Genomic DNA, 14603 nt, shown 5'->3' with positions numbered 1-14603 from the left:
TGGAACTGGGGATTGAACTCAGGCCCTTGTGCTTGCAAGGCAAGCGCTCATTCTACTGAGCCATCTCCCTGGACCCTAGACTCAGCTTTTCAAGTTGCTAGGATTATAGGCCAGTACCATTATGACCAGCTAGCTGAGCTCTAGCTCTTCATAGGTATTCATATATTAAATCCATAGTACAACCTTATGAGTATGCTATTCCTATTTTACATATGAGAAGGCTGAGGCGGGGAGACATTAATAACCTGTTCCAAAGTCTCTTGTTAAGTGCTTAGAGCCTGGACTGAAACACAGATTTCTACTCCCAAATAACACTCTGAGCAACCAGTCTATATTGCTCATCTTTCCATGGGGTGGGGACCGCGAGAGTAAAGGGAAGGGCTGGATCCAAAGTCAGGAAGAGTTAGCAGGAGCCTCAGGGTGGGGTGGGGAGGTCAGCAGGGTTCTCACAGCAGCTGTGGCCTGGATCAGCGGTGTGGCATTGTCCTGACCCCCATTGACCCAGTTGACATCAGCTCCATGGGCAAGGGCATCGGCCATGGTGGGAAGGGATGGAGGATGCCCAGCAGCTCGAAACAGTAGGGCCCCAGGGTGCAGACTTCCAACATCATCAGAAGGGGGCTCTGTTAAGGGGATTTTGTACTATTAGGCAGAATCAGTGGAGAGTTTGGGAGGAAAACCCTCAGCACAGTCTCCTGATGCTGCAGTAAGCTAGGTCTAAACTGTGGGGAAACCTTCATGACTCAGGACCTTGGTGCAGGATGGAGTGGCATACATGTGAGTGTCTCTGTGCGGGGGCCTTGGGATATGGAGGACAGATGGTATTATTTACCCCATCCTGCCCAGATACTCTGGCTGGCTGGATGTCACAGGTGAGCTGACTCTGACAATCACGCCCTCCTTCCCAAGTCTTGAGTTCCTAAACTTCTTGCCTCTTCTCACCCATCCTTGTATATCCTACCCCACCTACTTCCTTGCCCCTGATCCTTCCAGTGCTTAGTGGGTTGCCCCAAAACTTAGTCTGGTCCCTCCAACATTCTCAAGGGGAAGGCCTGGGCCTCACAGTCTGCTTCTCTACAGGGCCTAACACAGTGCTGAGTGCACAGCAGACACTCACTGAAGATTCAAGCAACCCTATACCTGGCTTGGATCTGATGCTTCCTGGCCAGTGCTTGATGGGAGGTTTTGGGGGTACAGGGGGGTGTCCTCTTGGGGACCCCCTGACACCTCTTCGCCCTCGAATCTCAGGAAGCTTGGTCAGAAACTTCTTCTCCACATATTTGGCACGAATCCATGCCTCCTTTTCCTGCCTGGAGAGGGGACAAGGAGACATTGATCCCTTCGGCCATCTCAGGTCCTTCCTAGGAGAGCCCCAGATACCTCCACTCCAACCTCACCGGGAACAGCTGGGTCCTGGCTTCTTCACTGCCAAGGCCTCCACACGGGCCTCATAGATCTGGTTGATGATGACGTTTCCCAGTTCACACATAAGCTAAAAGAAGCCTCAGCAGAGGCAGAGAGAAAGAGAAGCAGGGGGAGCAGGGTGAATATCTGTGCCATGGACACCTCAGGCTTTTGACCTCACCCAAAGAATTCACAGTACTCCACGTTACCTTCACTAGTTCTGGCTCCCAAGAGTCAAGGGTCAGGGACCGGACTTTGGAGAAATGAACACCCAGGCTCCTGGAGGGCCAGAGTGGGAGTCAGGCCCTCCATGGGCAGTAGCCTAGGGAAGCTGCTACTGCTCCTGGAAAGACTGCAAGGCAAGGCCTGCATGGGGTGTGCATGGAGCCAGGCTAGAAGGCTGGCAGCTGGGCTATGTTGCTCAGACCTGGTTTTAGGAGGATCCTGCCCCTGCACCATTCCTTCTTCCCCATGTTTCCCTGTGAGACCCTCATCCTCTCCAGCTTTCTGCTTTCTCTCATGGCATACTGGCCTTGTCAGTTCTTTCCATGTCATCCTCCTTTCCTTCTGTACCAGTCTGACCAAACATAACAGGCTTGCTAAGACCTCACCACCTCCTCTCTGTCATGGTAGTTGGCTCCCCTACTCTCAACAGCATTTACCCATTCTCCCTCCAACCAAACCAATAACTTCCTTAGGAGTACCCCAGTCCTATACAGACCTGGACACCTGGCTGGGGCCCAGTGATTGAGCTAGAATTTTAAGAGAAGAAGCCAGGGCAGAGGAAAGGAGAGGGGCTTGTGTTATGGTCAGAAAGCTGAACGATAGACAGAAGCAGAGGTCATGCTTAGGGCCTTAGGGAATGACCTGTGAATGCCGGAGCACTCGATGCAGAGTGTGACACCAAGGTTGATGCTGGCCCACTCTGGGGCTGGCTCCCGGCAGTCACAGCACTGGGCATTGCCATCCACACTCTGTACCTGCGCTGCCACATGCCCAACTCCCCCAGGCTCTCTTCCCCTGGCTGTCCCACCACAGCCCAGGGTAGCAGCAGAACCAAGGGTCAGCTGTCCTGAGCCCTGGGGGAGACAGGGGAAGAAAGGATGACTGGGGGCTTTGAATAAGGTCAGCCCCATCTCCTAGGGCAGCCTGGTCCTGCAGCCCCACGTTGAGGTACCTGGCCTGGACCCCTGGGACTCTCATCAAGGGGAGCCTGGCTGAAGGCTGAGGCAATGCTGCTCTGCACAGCACTGATCCACAGCTGCAGGAGGCGCTCAGAGTCAGCCTGGAGGAGACAGGACCTGAATGGGGGTGAGGGGACAGGGGAGGGGTCTGAGGCCTGTTGTTCCAAGCAGCAAGGTGGACAGACTGACATTTAGCTGGCATTCAACAGGTTCCAGTTGTACTGAAATAGAGCTTGTCCTCGACTTATGATGGTTTGACTTAACATCTTTTGACTTTATGATGTAGAACCCATACAACCATTCTGATTTTTCATTTTCAGTAAAGTGTTCAATAAAACATGAACTATTTAATACTTTGTTGTAAAATATCTTTGTGTTAGATTCTATAGCCTAAAGTAAGTGTTCTGAGTACATTTAAAGTAGGTTAGGGTTGGGTATGGTGGTGCATGCCATTAATCCCAGCATTCCAGAGGCTGAGGAAGGAGGCTCAGTGTGATTTCCAGGCCAGCCTGCATTACATAGTAAACCTTGTCTCAAAAAAAAAAAAGTTTTTTCAATAGTATATTTTCAGTCTACAACGGTTTTATCGGGATGTAAACCCATAACAGGTAGGGGAGCACCTGTAGTTCTGACATAGTTGGTAATATCCTTTTTTTTTTTTTTTTTTTTTTTTTTTTTGTATTGGAGATTGAACTCACAACCTTGTGCTTGTTAAGCAGGCACTTAATCCACTGAGCTATCTCCCTGGCCCTTGGTAATACTCTTCTAAACAGCCTCCTCCCCCAATCTTCTTCTCCCATGTAGCTTTCCAGCCTATAATCCAGCCACCAAAAGGTTAAGGCCTGGCGTTGCAAGGGGAGCCTGTGTGGTGGTGGTCTTATCTTATTGGTTGCTAAGTATGTAAATATAGTATCGCCCCTGGTATCTGTACTCACTTGCTGGTGGATACCACCTCAAAGCAGAACCGCCTTTCTGAGTCAGGACAGAGCTTCACTGTGCAGAGGCGAAGGTCATCCACCACCACAGTCACAGAGTCCTAGAAGGAGATGGCCATAAGAGGCCTGATGCTTAGCCATAGACAAAGGCTCAGTTTGTCTGGGGCCCAGGCATCCAAGAACTGGTCCTACCCACCTTGTACTTCTTCTGGTAAACCAGTTGGTTGCTTTGAATGGTGAACCAGCGTCTGGAAGAAGCGGAACTAGTTACGAACATGGACTGCATTGGGATGAGGCTTTAGATGGGACACAAGAAAGGGTGAGCCCTGTGCCCCATAAGGCTGAGATGAAAGAGCACTGGGCTGACTGTTCTGTGAGACATCTCAGAGAAGGGAAGATAGCTGGGACATACAAAGATGGTTCACACTTTGAACAATTCAGATTTAATATATTTATGAAGATAACTTTCTAGTAGGTGGCAATGCTTTTTCTGTATTTAAGGGAAGGGTCTACAGGGTATTCAGGGTCTCACTACTAGATTAGACTCGTAGTGATCTGCCTGTTTACAGCCTCCCAAGAGCTGGGATTACAGGTATGCCACCATGCCCAGTCTCAATTGCTGTCTCAGAGCGCCCCAGGGGTGGGGCTGGTACAGCAGCCAGGGAGATCAAACCCCTGGTCCCTGCACCTGCTTGCAGGATATTTAATCCACTGAGCTATTTGGCAGGCCCTGCTTTTTCTTTTTTTAAAAAAATAAACTGTAGGCTGGGGAGATAGCTCAGTAGAATAAGCACTTCCCTGGCAAGTACAAGGTCCTGAGTTCAATCCCCAGTTCTGCAAAAAACAAAAACAAACAAACAAAAAAAAACCCGTAGCTGAGTGAGGTGGCTCAGGCAATCCCAGCACTTGGGAGGCTGAGCCAGGAGGATCATTTCCAGTTCAAGACCAGCCTGGGCTACAAAGTGAGCTCAAGGTCACCTGAACTGCATAGTGAGACCCTGTCTCAAAAAATAAAATAAAGGGGCTGGTGAGATGGCTCAGTGGTCTAAAGCACCTACTTAGAACAAGCTTAGCAAAGCACAGGGACCATGGTTCAATCCCCCAGCACCACATGCCAGCCAGCCCCACCCCCTGGTGGGCTGAGCTGGACACACACACACACACACACACACACACAAATAAATAAAATTAAAAAAAATAAATAAAATAAAATAAAATAAGCTGGGCATGGTGGCACACACCTGTAATCTCAGCACTTGGGAAGCTGTGGCAGGGAGAGTGCCACAAGTGTAAGTCAGCTCGATCTACACAGTAAGTTCAAGGCTGATTTGGATTTGTTTTTGTTTTGTCTTTCTGAGACAGGGTCTCACTATGCAGTTCAGGCAGACCTTGAGCTCACCCTGTAGCTCAGGCTGGTCTCAAACTCACAATGATCCTTCCGTCTCTACTTTCTGAGTACTAGGATGACAGGTATGTGCCACCATGCTCAGCTCTGATTTGGATTTGAATCAGTTCTATAACTACAATTTTTCACAAGTGCAGGTGTCTCAGGAAAGGGACTCTGGCTTCTCCTTTGCACAAGGCCTTACATGGGGTGGAGGTAGCTCTGGAAGGGAAGAAGTAAGGTCATGGCATGTTGCCATCCTGTTCCAAATGCTATAGGGGCTTTCCATTTTCTCCATAGTACACCCCAAGATCCCACAAAAGCCTAAAAAGTCCACACGCCCCTAGAATGTTTAATACTTCCATTAGCTCTTATTTCCTCTTTCTTTGCTCTGAATCATCCAGGCCCAAGGCTTCTCACTGTTTTCCAAATATCCCAGGGATCTCAGAGCCTTAGCCCTGACTCTTCATTCTGCCTAGAATATTCTTTCTCAGACAGCCTTGAAATTTGGACTCAAAAGTAACCTTTTCATGAAGCCTCCTTCGACTCAAGGTTTCAAACTGCAGACCCCATGCCAGGCCTGGCTGCACAGACCTGCTACAATCTTAGCACTTTAGCAGGCTGAGGTAGGAAGATCACAAATTCAAGCCCAGCCCAGGGAACTTAAGTGAGAAATCCTTCCTTCCTTCCTTCCTTCCTTCCTTCCTTCCTTCCTTCCTTCCTTCCTTCCTTCCTTTCTCCTTCCTTCCTTCCTTCCTCCTTCCTTCCTTCCTCCCTCCCTCCCTCCTTTTTTTCTTTTCTTTCATTTTTTTTATGTCCAGCTCAGCCCACTCTGGAGGCAGGGCTGGCGCAGCATGTGGTGTCAGAGATCAAACTATGGTCCTTGTGTTTTTGCTTAAGCTTGTGTCAGCAGGCGCTTTAGATCACTGAGCTATCTCACCAGCACTTGTATCAATATAAAAAAATTTAAAAAGGACTGATGATGCAGCTCCATGGTGGAGTACGTGTGTAACATGCCTGGGTTTACTCTGCAGTACCAAAAAGAAAAAGAAAAAAGGGACCAGGGAGATGGATCAGTAGAATAAGCGCTTGCCTGGCAAGTGTAAGGGTCTGAGTTCAATCCCTGGTTCCACCAAAAAGAAAAAGAAAAAAGACCTGCAATCACCACTCACCACAACCCTTTTTTCTTTTTTTTTTTCTTTTTTTCCTATGGCCCTATTATTTTCCTTTCTTTTTTTTTTTTTTTTTTTGCCCTATTATTTTCTAATGTAATACAACAACATACTTTTTTTTATGGTTGTGGTGGGGAGACAGAGTCTCACTATATATTTTGGGCTTTCAGGCTGGCCTTGAACTTCCTATGTAACCCAGGCTGGTCTCAAACTCATGGCACTATTCCTGCCCAGCCTCCCAAGTGCTGTGATTACAGGTGTGCACCACCATACCTAACAACCTTCTCAGTTCTTATGCTATTGTCTGTTTTTGCTGATTGAATGTTTGCTCTACAAAGCAGAGGGTTTTGTCTATTTTTCCTTGCTGTTCCTTAGTCCACTATAACCACTAAAAAAAAAAAAATCCAGTTGGTTGAGTTTAGCTCACCTGCTCCAAGTCTTAAATGCGTTGCTGGCTCGTTTAAAAAGATGTCCTTCCATGACTAGGCCATTTGGTCCTTCCTTTAGGCTTGGCTCTGGCTCTTCTCCACCTAGCTCCTGGGGGCACAAAAAGGTCAAAGGGCAACCGAGATGAGCAGAGACCAAGACTTGTCGGGTTCCTGCCCCTTGCAGGCTTGTCGGGTTCCTGCCCCTACTCCCAACCTTCACCTTCTGTTTCAGCAGCACATGTCTCTGCTCCATGTCCCTCTTCTCTCGTGCTGAATTCAAGACCAGCTGGTGCAACTGGCATAGGAGGGGCATGTCAGGTGTCTAAAGCTTCCCCACCCAGACCAGGAAAGTCATCTCAGAGCCCCCTAAGTTCCCTCTACCACCTTTGTGCTCCTTCGGGGACTACCTGGGCACCGAGCTCTTTACGATACTGGGCCAGGCGGCTCAGCTCCTCATGGCCCTGCTGGAAATAGACAGCCTGGGCCTCCACCAAACGCAGCACCTGGGGAGCAAGGTTGGCAGGTGGCAGAGCTGAGGAAAGACCCCTCCTTCCCTCTTCCCTCCTGCTTTCTACAGCAGGGTACTCTCCACTTTACCCTTGCCATCACCCCAACTCACAAATTCCATGATGTCAAACTTCCTCTTGTCCTCTATCACATTGATCTGAAGACCCAAGAAGACCTCAGATCAGTCTTGAAATCATAGTGCCTCCCTCCCACTGAATACCACAGACTTTCCAGCTTCAAGGTGACACCTGAGCCCCTAGTACACCCAGAAGAGAGGCTGAAGCAGGCACCTGCAGGGCATAATCCAATGCCCGTCCTCGGTACCCAGCTCGAGCAGTCCTCAGAGCAGCTCCAGCCTCCTCTGCCTCTTGGGTGCGACGCCTAGGGACTTCTGCATTGTGGATAAGGGCAGCCTCCAGGTTCTCAGCCCCACGCCAGAAATCCCGACGAGCTTCTCGGAAACCTCGGAGACCTCTGGGAGTGGGGAGATAAAACAGAATCACAAATACATCCACTGGGCTGAGAGGAGATTTCCCAGGATAAGGCCCACCCATAGCCTTTCAGTAAGCCTAAGAACAGGGGGAAGCCCAAGAGGATCCTGGGGGTGGAAGGATAGAAGTCAGACCATCAAACCCCCCAGCATCACAACTCCTTCAATCAGGGAGACCCCTGACATAACAGAAAGAGGGATGGAGGGCTGGTTTCTGGGAAGTAAGGCTCTCTTCCCTCCCATCTCACTCCTTGACCAGCGTCTGGATTTGCTGCTGCAGTGTGTGCTGTGTGGCATCAAGAAGCTCCTAAGGGAAGTAGAAGTGGCAAGTGGGGGGTCAGGAGAATAGAAAATCCTGCCCTCTCTCCTACCCTTGGTTCACCTTTCCTTGCTTACCAAGTGGCTGTCCAACTTGTGGTTCAAGCTTACAGTAAATTTGTCCAGACATTCCTAGGAAAGAGAAGGCAGAGAGAGAGAATAATACCAAGTGTGGGGTGACAGGGTACTCCCAACTCTAGACCCCACCTGGAGGCATCCTGGATGGCAGCTCCAGCCCCACTTCTCTTCCACAGCCCAGCATGCCCTAGTCCAGCCCCTCCACATACCGCCATCATGGGCTCTGGTGGACCCAGGCGAGCCAGATCGTAAATGCCAGCAACGAATGCGCGGCTGGCAGTAAGGTAATGGCGTCCACTTTCCAGAAGGCCAGTTCCCAGCTTGAGGAGCTGGGAAAAAATGAGGGCCATCATTAGTCACCATACCAGGTGACCCCTCCACCCCAATGCACTTTTTCCTCCCTTGCCCAGGGCTTCATTCCCCCTTTCCAACCTTGTCTACGTTGCCCCCAGCCCAGTCCAGCTCTGTCTCATCCCTAACATGCATACGCTGTGTTCTTTTCTTTGCTTCTTTGCTCCCACTGACCTGAGCCTATTACAAAATCCCTATTTTTCCCAGCCTATGGCCAGTCACTGCCAGATTTACCATCAAAATGTCTTTCTCTGTCCACTCCCACTTGTCCCTCCCTGCCCTGCCTTCCTGCTTGGATGAAGGGTTTCCCATAAACTCCAACCTCCTGCACTGTATGGCTCACAAGATGAATTCTCTGCATGGCTGGATTCAGTTCTACAGTCTTTCTAATCTGGAGCCATCCATTTTTGTGCTCACCAAACATTCTCTAGTAAACACTGACTGATCATGTAGCCTGTAGGAGCAGCGCCAAGTAGAATGCTGGGATGATCTAGAGCCCATCCTATCCTATCAGCCATGGAGCAGTAGAGAGTTGCTAAACTAGGAGGCGAGTGGCTGGCTCGAAGAGGGTTCTGGGAGATCTAGGAGACTGAGCCAGAATCTAAAATCAACATTCTGGTTGGGTATGTAGCTCAGGGGCACAGTACCTGCCTGGTAAACACAAGGTCCTAAGTTGGATTCCCGATACCACACACACAGAATAATAATATAAAATAAAAATGAAATATAAAATACAATCAGTCTTCTGCTGGGCATGGTGGTATGTGCCTGTGAACCCAGCACTCAGGAGGCTAAGGCAGAACTGCTGTGAGGTAGAGTCCAGCATGCACTACATAGCAAGACACTGTCTCAGATACACACACACAGTCAATTTCCTGATCTCTAGGCCTTTATCTGTAGCGCTATGACTACTCTGTCCTAGAGCAGTTGCCTGAGACACCTATCTGGGCTGGAGCAGGTGTCTGACAAGTACATCAGCCCAGCTGGGGTGGCAGGAGACCACCAAGGAGGGTTTCTGAAGAAGTGCTGGGTACCAGGAGTTCGGGGGCCATAGGTGTTCATTCTACTTTTGTTAAAAATGAAAAAAATCTTCCCAGAACTTGTGAAGACTGTAGGGCACTATAGTTCGACAGGCAAGTGACTAGCAAGATCAGTGATGCTCAGGAAACAAGATCAAACCTTATCTGTCTGTGACAAGAGATAAAGCTCCTCACAGCTCACTGTGCAGACCCAGGGGACAAAGTGTCTAGTTCTTCCTGTTTACCAGCCTTCCCCAGCATGAGTAAGGACCTTTCATGCCTGATCCAGTAACAAACTGATATATTCATACAATACAGAAGTACTCAGCAAAAAGGAGAAGCTATTAATATGTGTAATACCTTGGATAAACTTTAAGGGCATTATTGTTAATTTAAAAAAAATTAAAAGGTCACATAATAATATGGTTCTATTTATGTAACACTCTGCTTTTTTGGGGGGAGGTATAGTGCTGCTGATAGCCACATTCCAGACTGACCATTTTTATTTTGAGAGCATATCATAAATTACCCAGGCAGCCCTTGAACTTATGATCATCCTGTTTCAGCCTCCTGAGTACCTGGGATTACAGGTATATGCTGCTGTACTTTTCTTTCTTTCTTTCCTTTTCTTTTGAGACAAGGTCTCACTATGCTGTCTAGGCTAGATTTGAATTCCTGGGCTCAAGCAATCCTCCTGCCTCAGTTTCCTGAATAGATGGGACAACAGGCACATGACACTGTACATGGTTTGTAGGGAACAGTCTAGAAATAACAAAAATAGAGAAATGGAGAATAAAGCAATGGCTTCCATAGGTTAGAGAAGGGAACAAAGAGAGTTATCACTATAAAGGAATGGCACATAGGTGGCAAAAGAAGTTTTATTTGTTTGTTTTGTTTTGACAGGGTTTCCCTATGTAGTGAAGCCTGGCCTGGAATTCAAAGAGCCCAGGCTGGGCTCTAACTCGCAATGATCCCCCTGCTTCAGCCTCCCAAGTTCTGGGATCACAGGCATGTGCCACCAAGCCTGGTGGCAAGAGAGTTTTATACCTTAATGTGGAGATGGTTATATATGGGATCAAATGCCATAGAATTATACACAAACATGCCCCCCTAAAAATGTACATGCAAACATAAAATCTGAGTAAGACCTATAGACTTTATTTTTTATTTAAAAAAAATTTTTTTGGTGGAACCAGGGATTGAACTCAGGCCCGTGTGCTTGCCAGCCAAGCACTTATTCTACTGAGCCATCTCCCCGGCCCTATAGACTTTATTAATTGTACTATGCCAAGATTATTTTTAAATTTTGATAATGTAGTGGAGTTATGTCAGATGTCACTACTAGGGGAACCTGGGAAATGGGTACCAGGGCCCTCTCCTTCCTATTCTGTGAACCTATAATTAAGTCAAAATACAAAGATGTGGTAGTCCATACCTATAATCCCAGCAACTGGGAAGCTGAGGCAAGAGTATTGTCAAGAGTTCAAGCCAGCCTGGACTATATACTGAGTTCAAGGTTAGCCTGAACTATATATCATGGCCCTGTCTCAAAAGAAATTAATTAAAATATAAATGATTGGTTAGGGGTGTAGGTCAGTGCTAAACTCTTACTTAGCATGTGTAAAGCCCTGGGTTAAAGCCTCTGCATTATCAAAACTGTCCAATTAATCAGCTGTGAAACTGTCTCATTTATATTTATTTCTCAATAAAAAAAAAAGCACCTGCAACACAAATAAACAATATAAATAGTAACTGTAACGGCAGGTACCTGTACACATGTGCCATCTACTGGGGAGGCTAAGAAAGATGATTGCTTGAGCTCAGGAACTGAGCAAAACAGCAAAATCTTGTGTTAAAGAAAAGAGAGGGGACCGGGGAGATGGCTCAGTAGAGTAAGCACTTCCCTGGCAAGTGCAAGGGCCTGAGTTCAATTACCAGTTACGACAAAAAAAAAAAAAAAAAGAAAGAAAAAAGAAAACTCAGAGGACAAAGGAGAGAGAAGGGATAAAGGAAGGAAAGAAAGAGAACATAAATTACTTGGTCACCTACTAGCTTTCAGGTGAGGGGTAGTGCAAAAATAAAACATATGTCCTCTCATGGAACTTCCATTCTACTGACCAGACATAAGCAAGGATGACAGGCACACCCCAGGGTGCCTCCCAAGTTTTTGTGCATCTTTGTATAATCCCCACCCTTGAGTGTGAGCAAGGCCATGACATGACTTGCTTCAAATAAAATATGGAAGCGGGGTGTGATGGCATATGCCTATAATCCCAGCACTTGGGAGGCTGAGACAGAAGGATCATTGAAAGTTGAGACCAGCCTAGGCTACCACGTGAGCCCAAGGCTAGCCTAAACTGCATAGTGAGACCTTGTCTCAAAAAGACAAAACAAAACAAAACAAAACAATAAGGGAAAGGGAATGTGATGGCCCTCCCAACTGTGACTCAAAAGAGGTAACTGATGGGCTAAAGAGATAGCTCAGTGGCATAAAAATAAACAGCAGTAACTGGCATTCCTATGATTATTCGATGACATACATGGTTACATACACACTAGCACATTCAAGACTTTCCTCTTGGCCTTGAAAGAAGGCCAGAAGCAGCAGTAAGCTGCTATCATGCTCTATGCTAATGGAGAGGGCTACGTGGTGGGGAACCTTGTGGCCCCTAGAAGATGAGGGCCTCAGTTCTACAACAGCAAGGAGCTGAATAAACAATCACATGAGCTCAGGTGAAAATTCCAAGCCACAGATGAGACTGCAACCTCAGCCAAGACCTTGACTCCAGTCTAGGAGATCCGAGTGGAGGAGCAGCTAAGCTCTTGGTTGGAACCCTGACTCACAGCTGTAACAAAGGCATGTTTTTTTCAAGCCACCAAGTTTGTGATGATCTGTTGAACAGTAATATAAAACTAACAGAGAAAGCTTAGCATGGTGGCATACACCTCTAATTCCAGCACTCTGGGAGGCTGAGTCAAGAAGATTGCAAGTTTATTTTATTTATTTATTTATTTTTTGTTTTTATTTTTATTATTTGTGGTACTGGGGATTGAACTCAGGACCTTTTGCTTGCCAGGCAAGTGCCTATTCTACTGAGCTAACTCCCCAGTCCAGGTTGCAAGTTTAGAGCCCAGTTTGGGCAACTGAAATTTAGTGAGACTTTCTCTCAAAATAAAAAATAGGTCAGGGCCTGGGGATATAACTCAGCAACATAAACACCTGCCTGGCAAGCACAAAGTCCCAAGTTTGATACCCAGTACCCCCCAAAAAGAAGCCAGGCATAGTAGAGTATGCTTGTAATCCCAGCACTCTGGGAGGCTGAAGCAGGAGCACTGCTGCAAGGTCAAGCCTGAGCTACAAAGTGAGTTCAAGGCCAACCTGAAATACATAGTGAGACCGTCTCAATAAATAAACCAGACTGAAGATAGGGTTCAATGTGATAGTGATACCCAGTATGGGACAGAGAAAGAAAGAGAGGAAGGGGGGGGGAGAGAGAGAGAGAGAGAGAGAGAGAGAGAGAGAGAGAGAGAGAAGCAAGCCACGACATTTAGCAAGTAAATATGTCAGATAGAGATAGATGCTACAGGAAAAAATAAAAGCAGAGTAAGAGAGATGAGAGTGTGTGTGCATGCATGTGTACGCTATATGCAGTTTTATCAAGGGTGGTCAGGACAGACCTTAGCATCTTATGCTTAAATGTACCTCACTGGTTTCACTTCCACAGCCAGTGTGTGGACTCTGTGAAATGGTCCTGTTTGTTGTGAATGCCCAGGGCCAGGGACAATGCAAGGGCTCAGCACAGTAGTAAGTCCAAAAGTAAGTCTAGTTTTCCAAGATCCTAAGCTCCTTGAGGGCACAGAATCACCATTTGTGCTTCTCTGTAGGCCCCAAATAGTTATCCTATACAGTTAGCACTCGATAATCCTGGAAGTCATTCTCAGTCTCCAACTTTCTCCCTGGTATGACCCTTAGCTTCATCTGCTCCTGGCTCATCTCTCCATGTCAGGGTCACCTTTTCCAGACGAGTCTCCAATTCTGACACTTCAGCTTCCACCAACTCAACAGAGGCTCTGGGAAAGGAGGGAAAGGTCATGGGGAAAGAGCTTGGCTCCACCAAGCCTGCCTGCCTCATCAGGGTCAGGGGTTGGGGTTGCGGGACAATGGGTACACAGAAGACTGCCGGGACTCACTGTTCCTGCTCTCTCACTCTGCACAGTCTAAGGTACTTGCTACAGCCCAGGCCAGAGCAGGAAGAGGAGGAGGGTGGATGTGGTGAGAGCAGGAAGTTGCTAACCGCCCCAGAGCAGGTGCTGGGGGAGGGGCAGGGGTCCCAGGAAGGATGGGGGGGATTAGAGAGGCCAGACATTGGAGGGAGTACAGAGGAGAGGAGAGGAGAACCCAGGTTGACTGCAGAGATACCATTTTTGCCCCACCAGCTCCATCTTGTCCTTTGGCTGCCGATTCCCTGGAGGGAGGCTTAGCCGGGAAGAGCTGTGTCAATGCTATGCATCAAGAAATGTCTTATCTTCTCCTTCTTAGTACCCCCAGACTTGTGCACACTTACCGGAAGCGGGGTGAGTCCTTGAGACACTCTTCAAAATCCAATTTGATGGTCATTTTAGCTTGATTGCTGTGGGGCCAAGGGCCCTGGAGGTAGACAGGTGGAGATGCTGGTGGAGGCACTCCCGGCCCCAGAAGGTCCGTGGATGAGGAAGGAGAAAGTCTTTTGCTGGGTAGGACCTGTGGGGGTGGAATCCTTTCCCCAAGAAAAAGGGGTCTCCTGAGAGAAGTTCTTACCCCACAGTTCCAGGCAGTGCTGGGAGGGGTAGGGGTGGGGCCTGGGCTGCGGAGAAGGGCCTGAGATCAGAGAAGCCACAGCCCCGCCCCCTGAGAGTATCTGCTGTTACCTTCCTCCTGAGGTCCCTGGTCTGTCTCTGCTTCTTTGTCCTTCTGTAATTCAGTTTTGGGGACTCAGTGATCTAGGTTCAAATCCTAGCTCCGTCCCTTAGCAGTTCTGTGACCCTGAGCAAGTTCTCTGATTTCTGTTTCCTCACCTGGAAGGTGGAGATGCAAATCCCTGCCTGTGGGGTTGTTAAAAGAATGAGAGGCCTGGCCTGGTGGCACAGACCTGTAGTCCTACCACTGGTGAGGCAGAAGCAAGAGGATCCCAGTGAGTTCAAGGCCAGTCTGGACTACACAGCAAGACCCTGTCTCAAATAAATTAAAAAAAGAAAAAGAAAAGAAAATGCTCCTCATAAATTTATGACTAACTAAATTAATTATATCAGCCATTGTCATCCTGCTGCAGCTTGGATCTTCTCAAGACCCTAGG

At 47.9% G+C, this 14603-nt stretch overlaps 1 protein-coding gene across 6 annotated transcripts in view; it reads right to left on the bottom strand.

The window, feature by feature from the left end:
* The window catches only part of Acap1 (ArfGAP with coiled-coil, ankyrin repeat and PH domains 1), a 16034-nt gene extending 1587 nt beyond the window's left edge, over positions 1–14447 (bottom strand). Inside the window, exons 1-19 of one of the 6 annotated variants that reach the window (XM_023723243.1) lie at positions 13836–14447; positions 13691–13747; positions 13284–13341; positions 8110–8229; positions 7901–7954; positions 7753–7811; positions 7305–7488; positions 7127–7171; positions 6915–7010; positions 6728–6802; positions 6507–6616; positions 3720–3771; positions 3524–3624; positions 2582–2705; positions 2272–2483; positions 1614–1683; positions 1398–1492; positions 1141–1310; positions 451–623 (exon numbers count right to left, since the gene is read on the bottom strand). In XM_023723243.1, coding sequence (XP_023579011.1) covers positions 451–623; positions 1141–1310; positions 1398–1492; positions 1614–1683; positions 2272–2483; positions 2582–2705; positions 3524–3624; positions 3720–3771; positions 6507–6616; positions 6728–6802; positions 6915–7010; positions 7127–7171; positions 7305–7488; positions 7753–7811; positions 7901–7954; positions 8110–8118 — 1629 coding nt within the window. In that variant the 5' untranslated portion in view covers positions 8119–8229; positions 13284–13341; positions 13691–13747; positions 13836–14447. Of the gene's footprint in view, positions 1–450; positions 624–1140; positions 1311–1397; positions 1493–1613; positions 1684–2271; positions 2484–2581; positions 2706–3523; positions 3625–3719; positions 3772–6506; positions 6617–6727; positions 6803–6914; positions 7011–7126; positions 7172–7304; positions 7489–7752; positions 7812–7900; positions 7955–8029; positions 8230–8332; positions 8402–13283; positions 13342–13690; positions 13748–13835 lie in introns of those variants that run through there. The other 5 variants (XM_004638396.2, XM_023723241.1, XM_023723242.1 and 2 more) reach the window with 5 other exon arrangements.
* Between the last annotated feature and the right edge of the window lie 156 nt (positions 14448–14603).

Source organism: Octodon degus, unplaced genomic scaffold (assembly GCF_000260255.1).
Source record: "Octodon degus isolate 3935 unplaced genomic scaffold, OctDeg1.0 scaffold00098, whole genome shotgun sequence".
Lineage (NCBI taxonomy): Eukaryota > Metazoa > Chordata > Mammalia > Rodentia > Octodontidae > Octodon > Octodon degus.
This window is presented reverse-complemented; position numbering and strand designations above follow the sequence as displayed.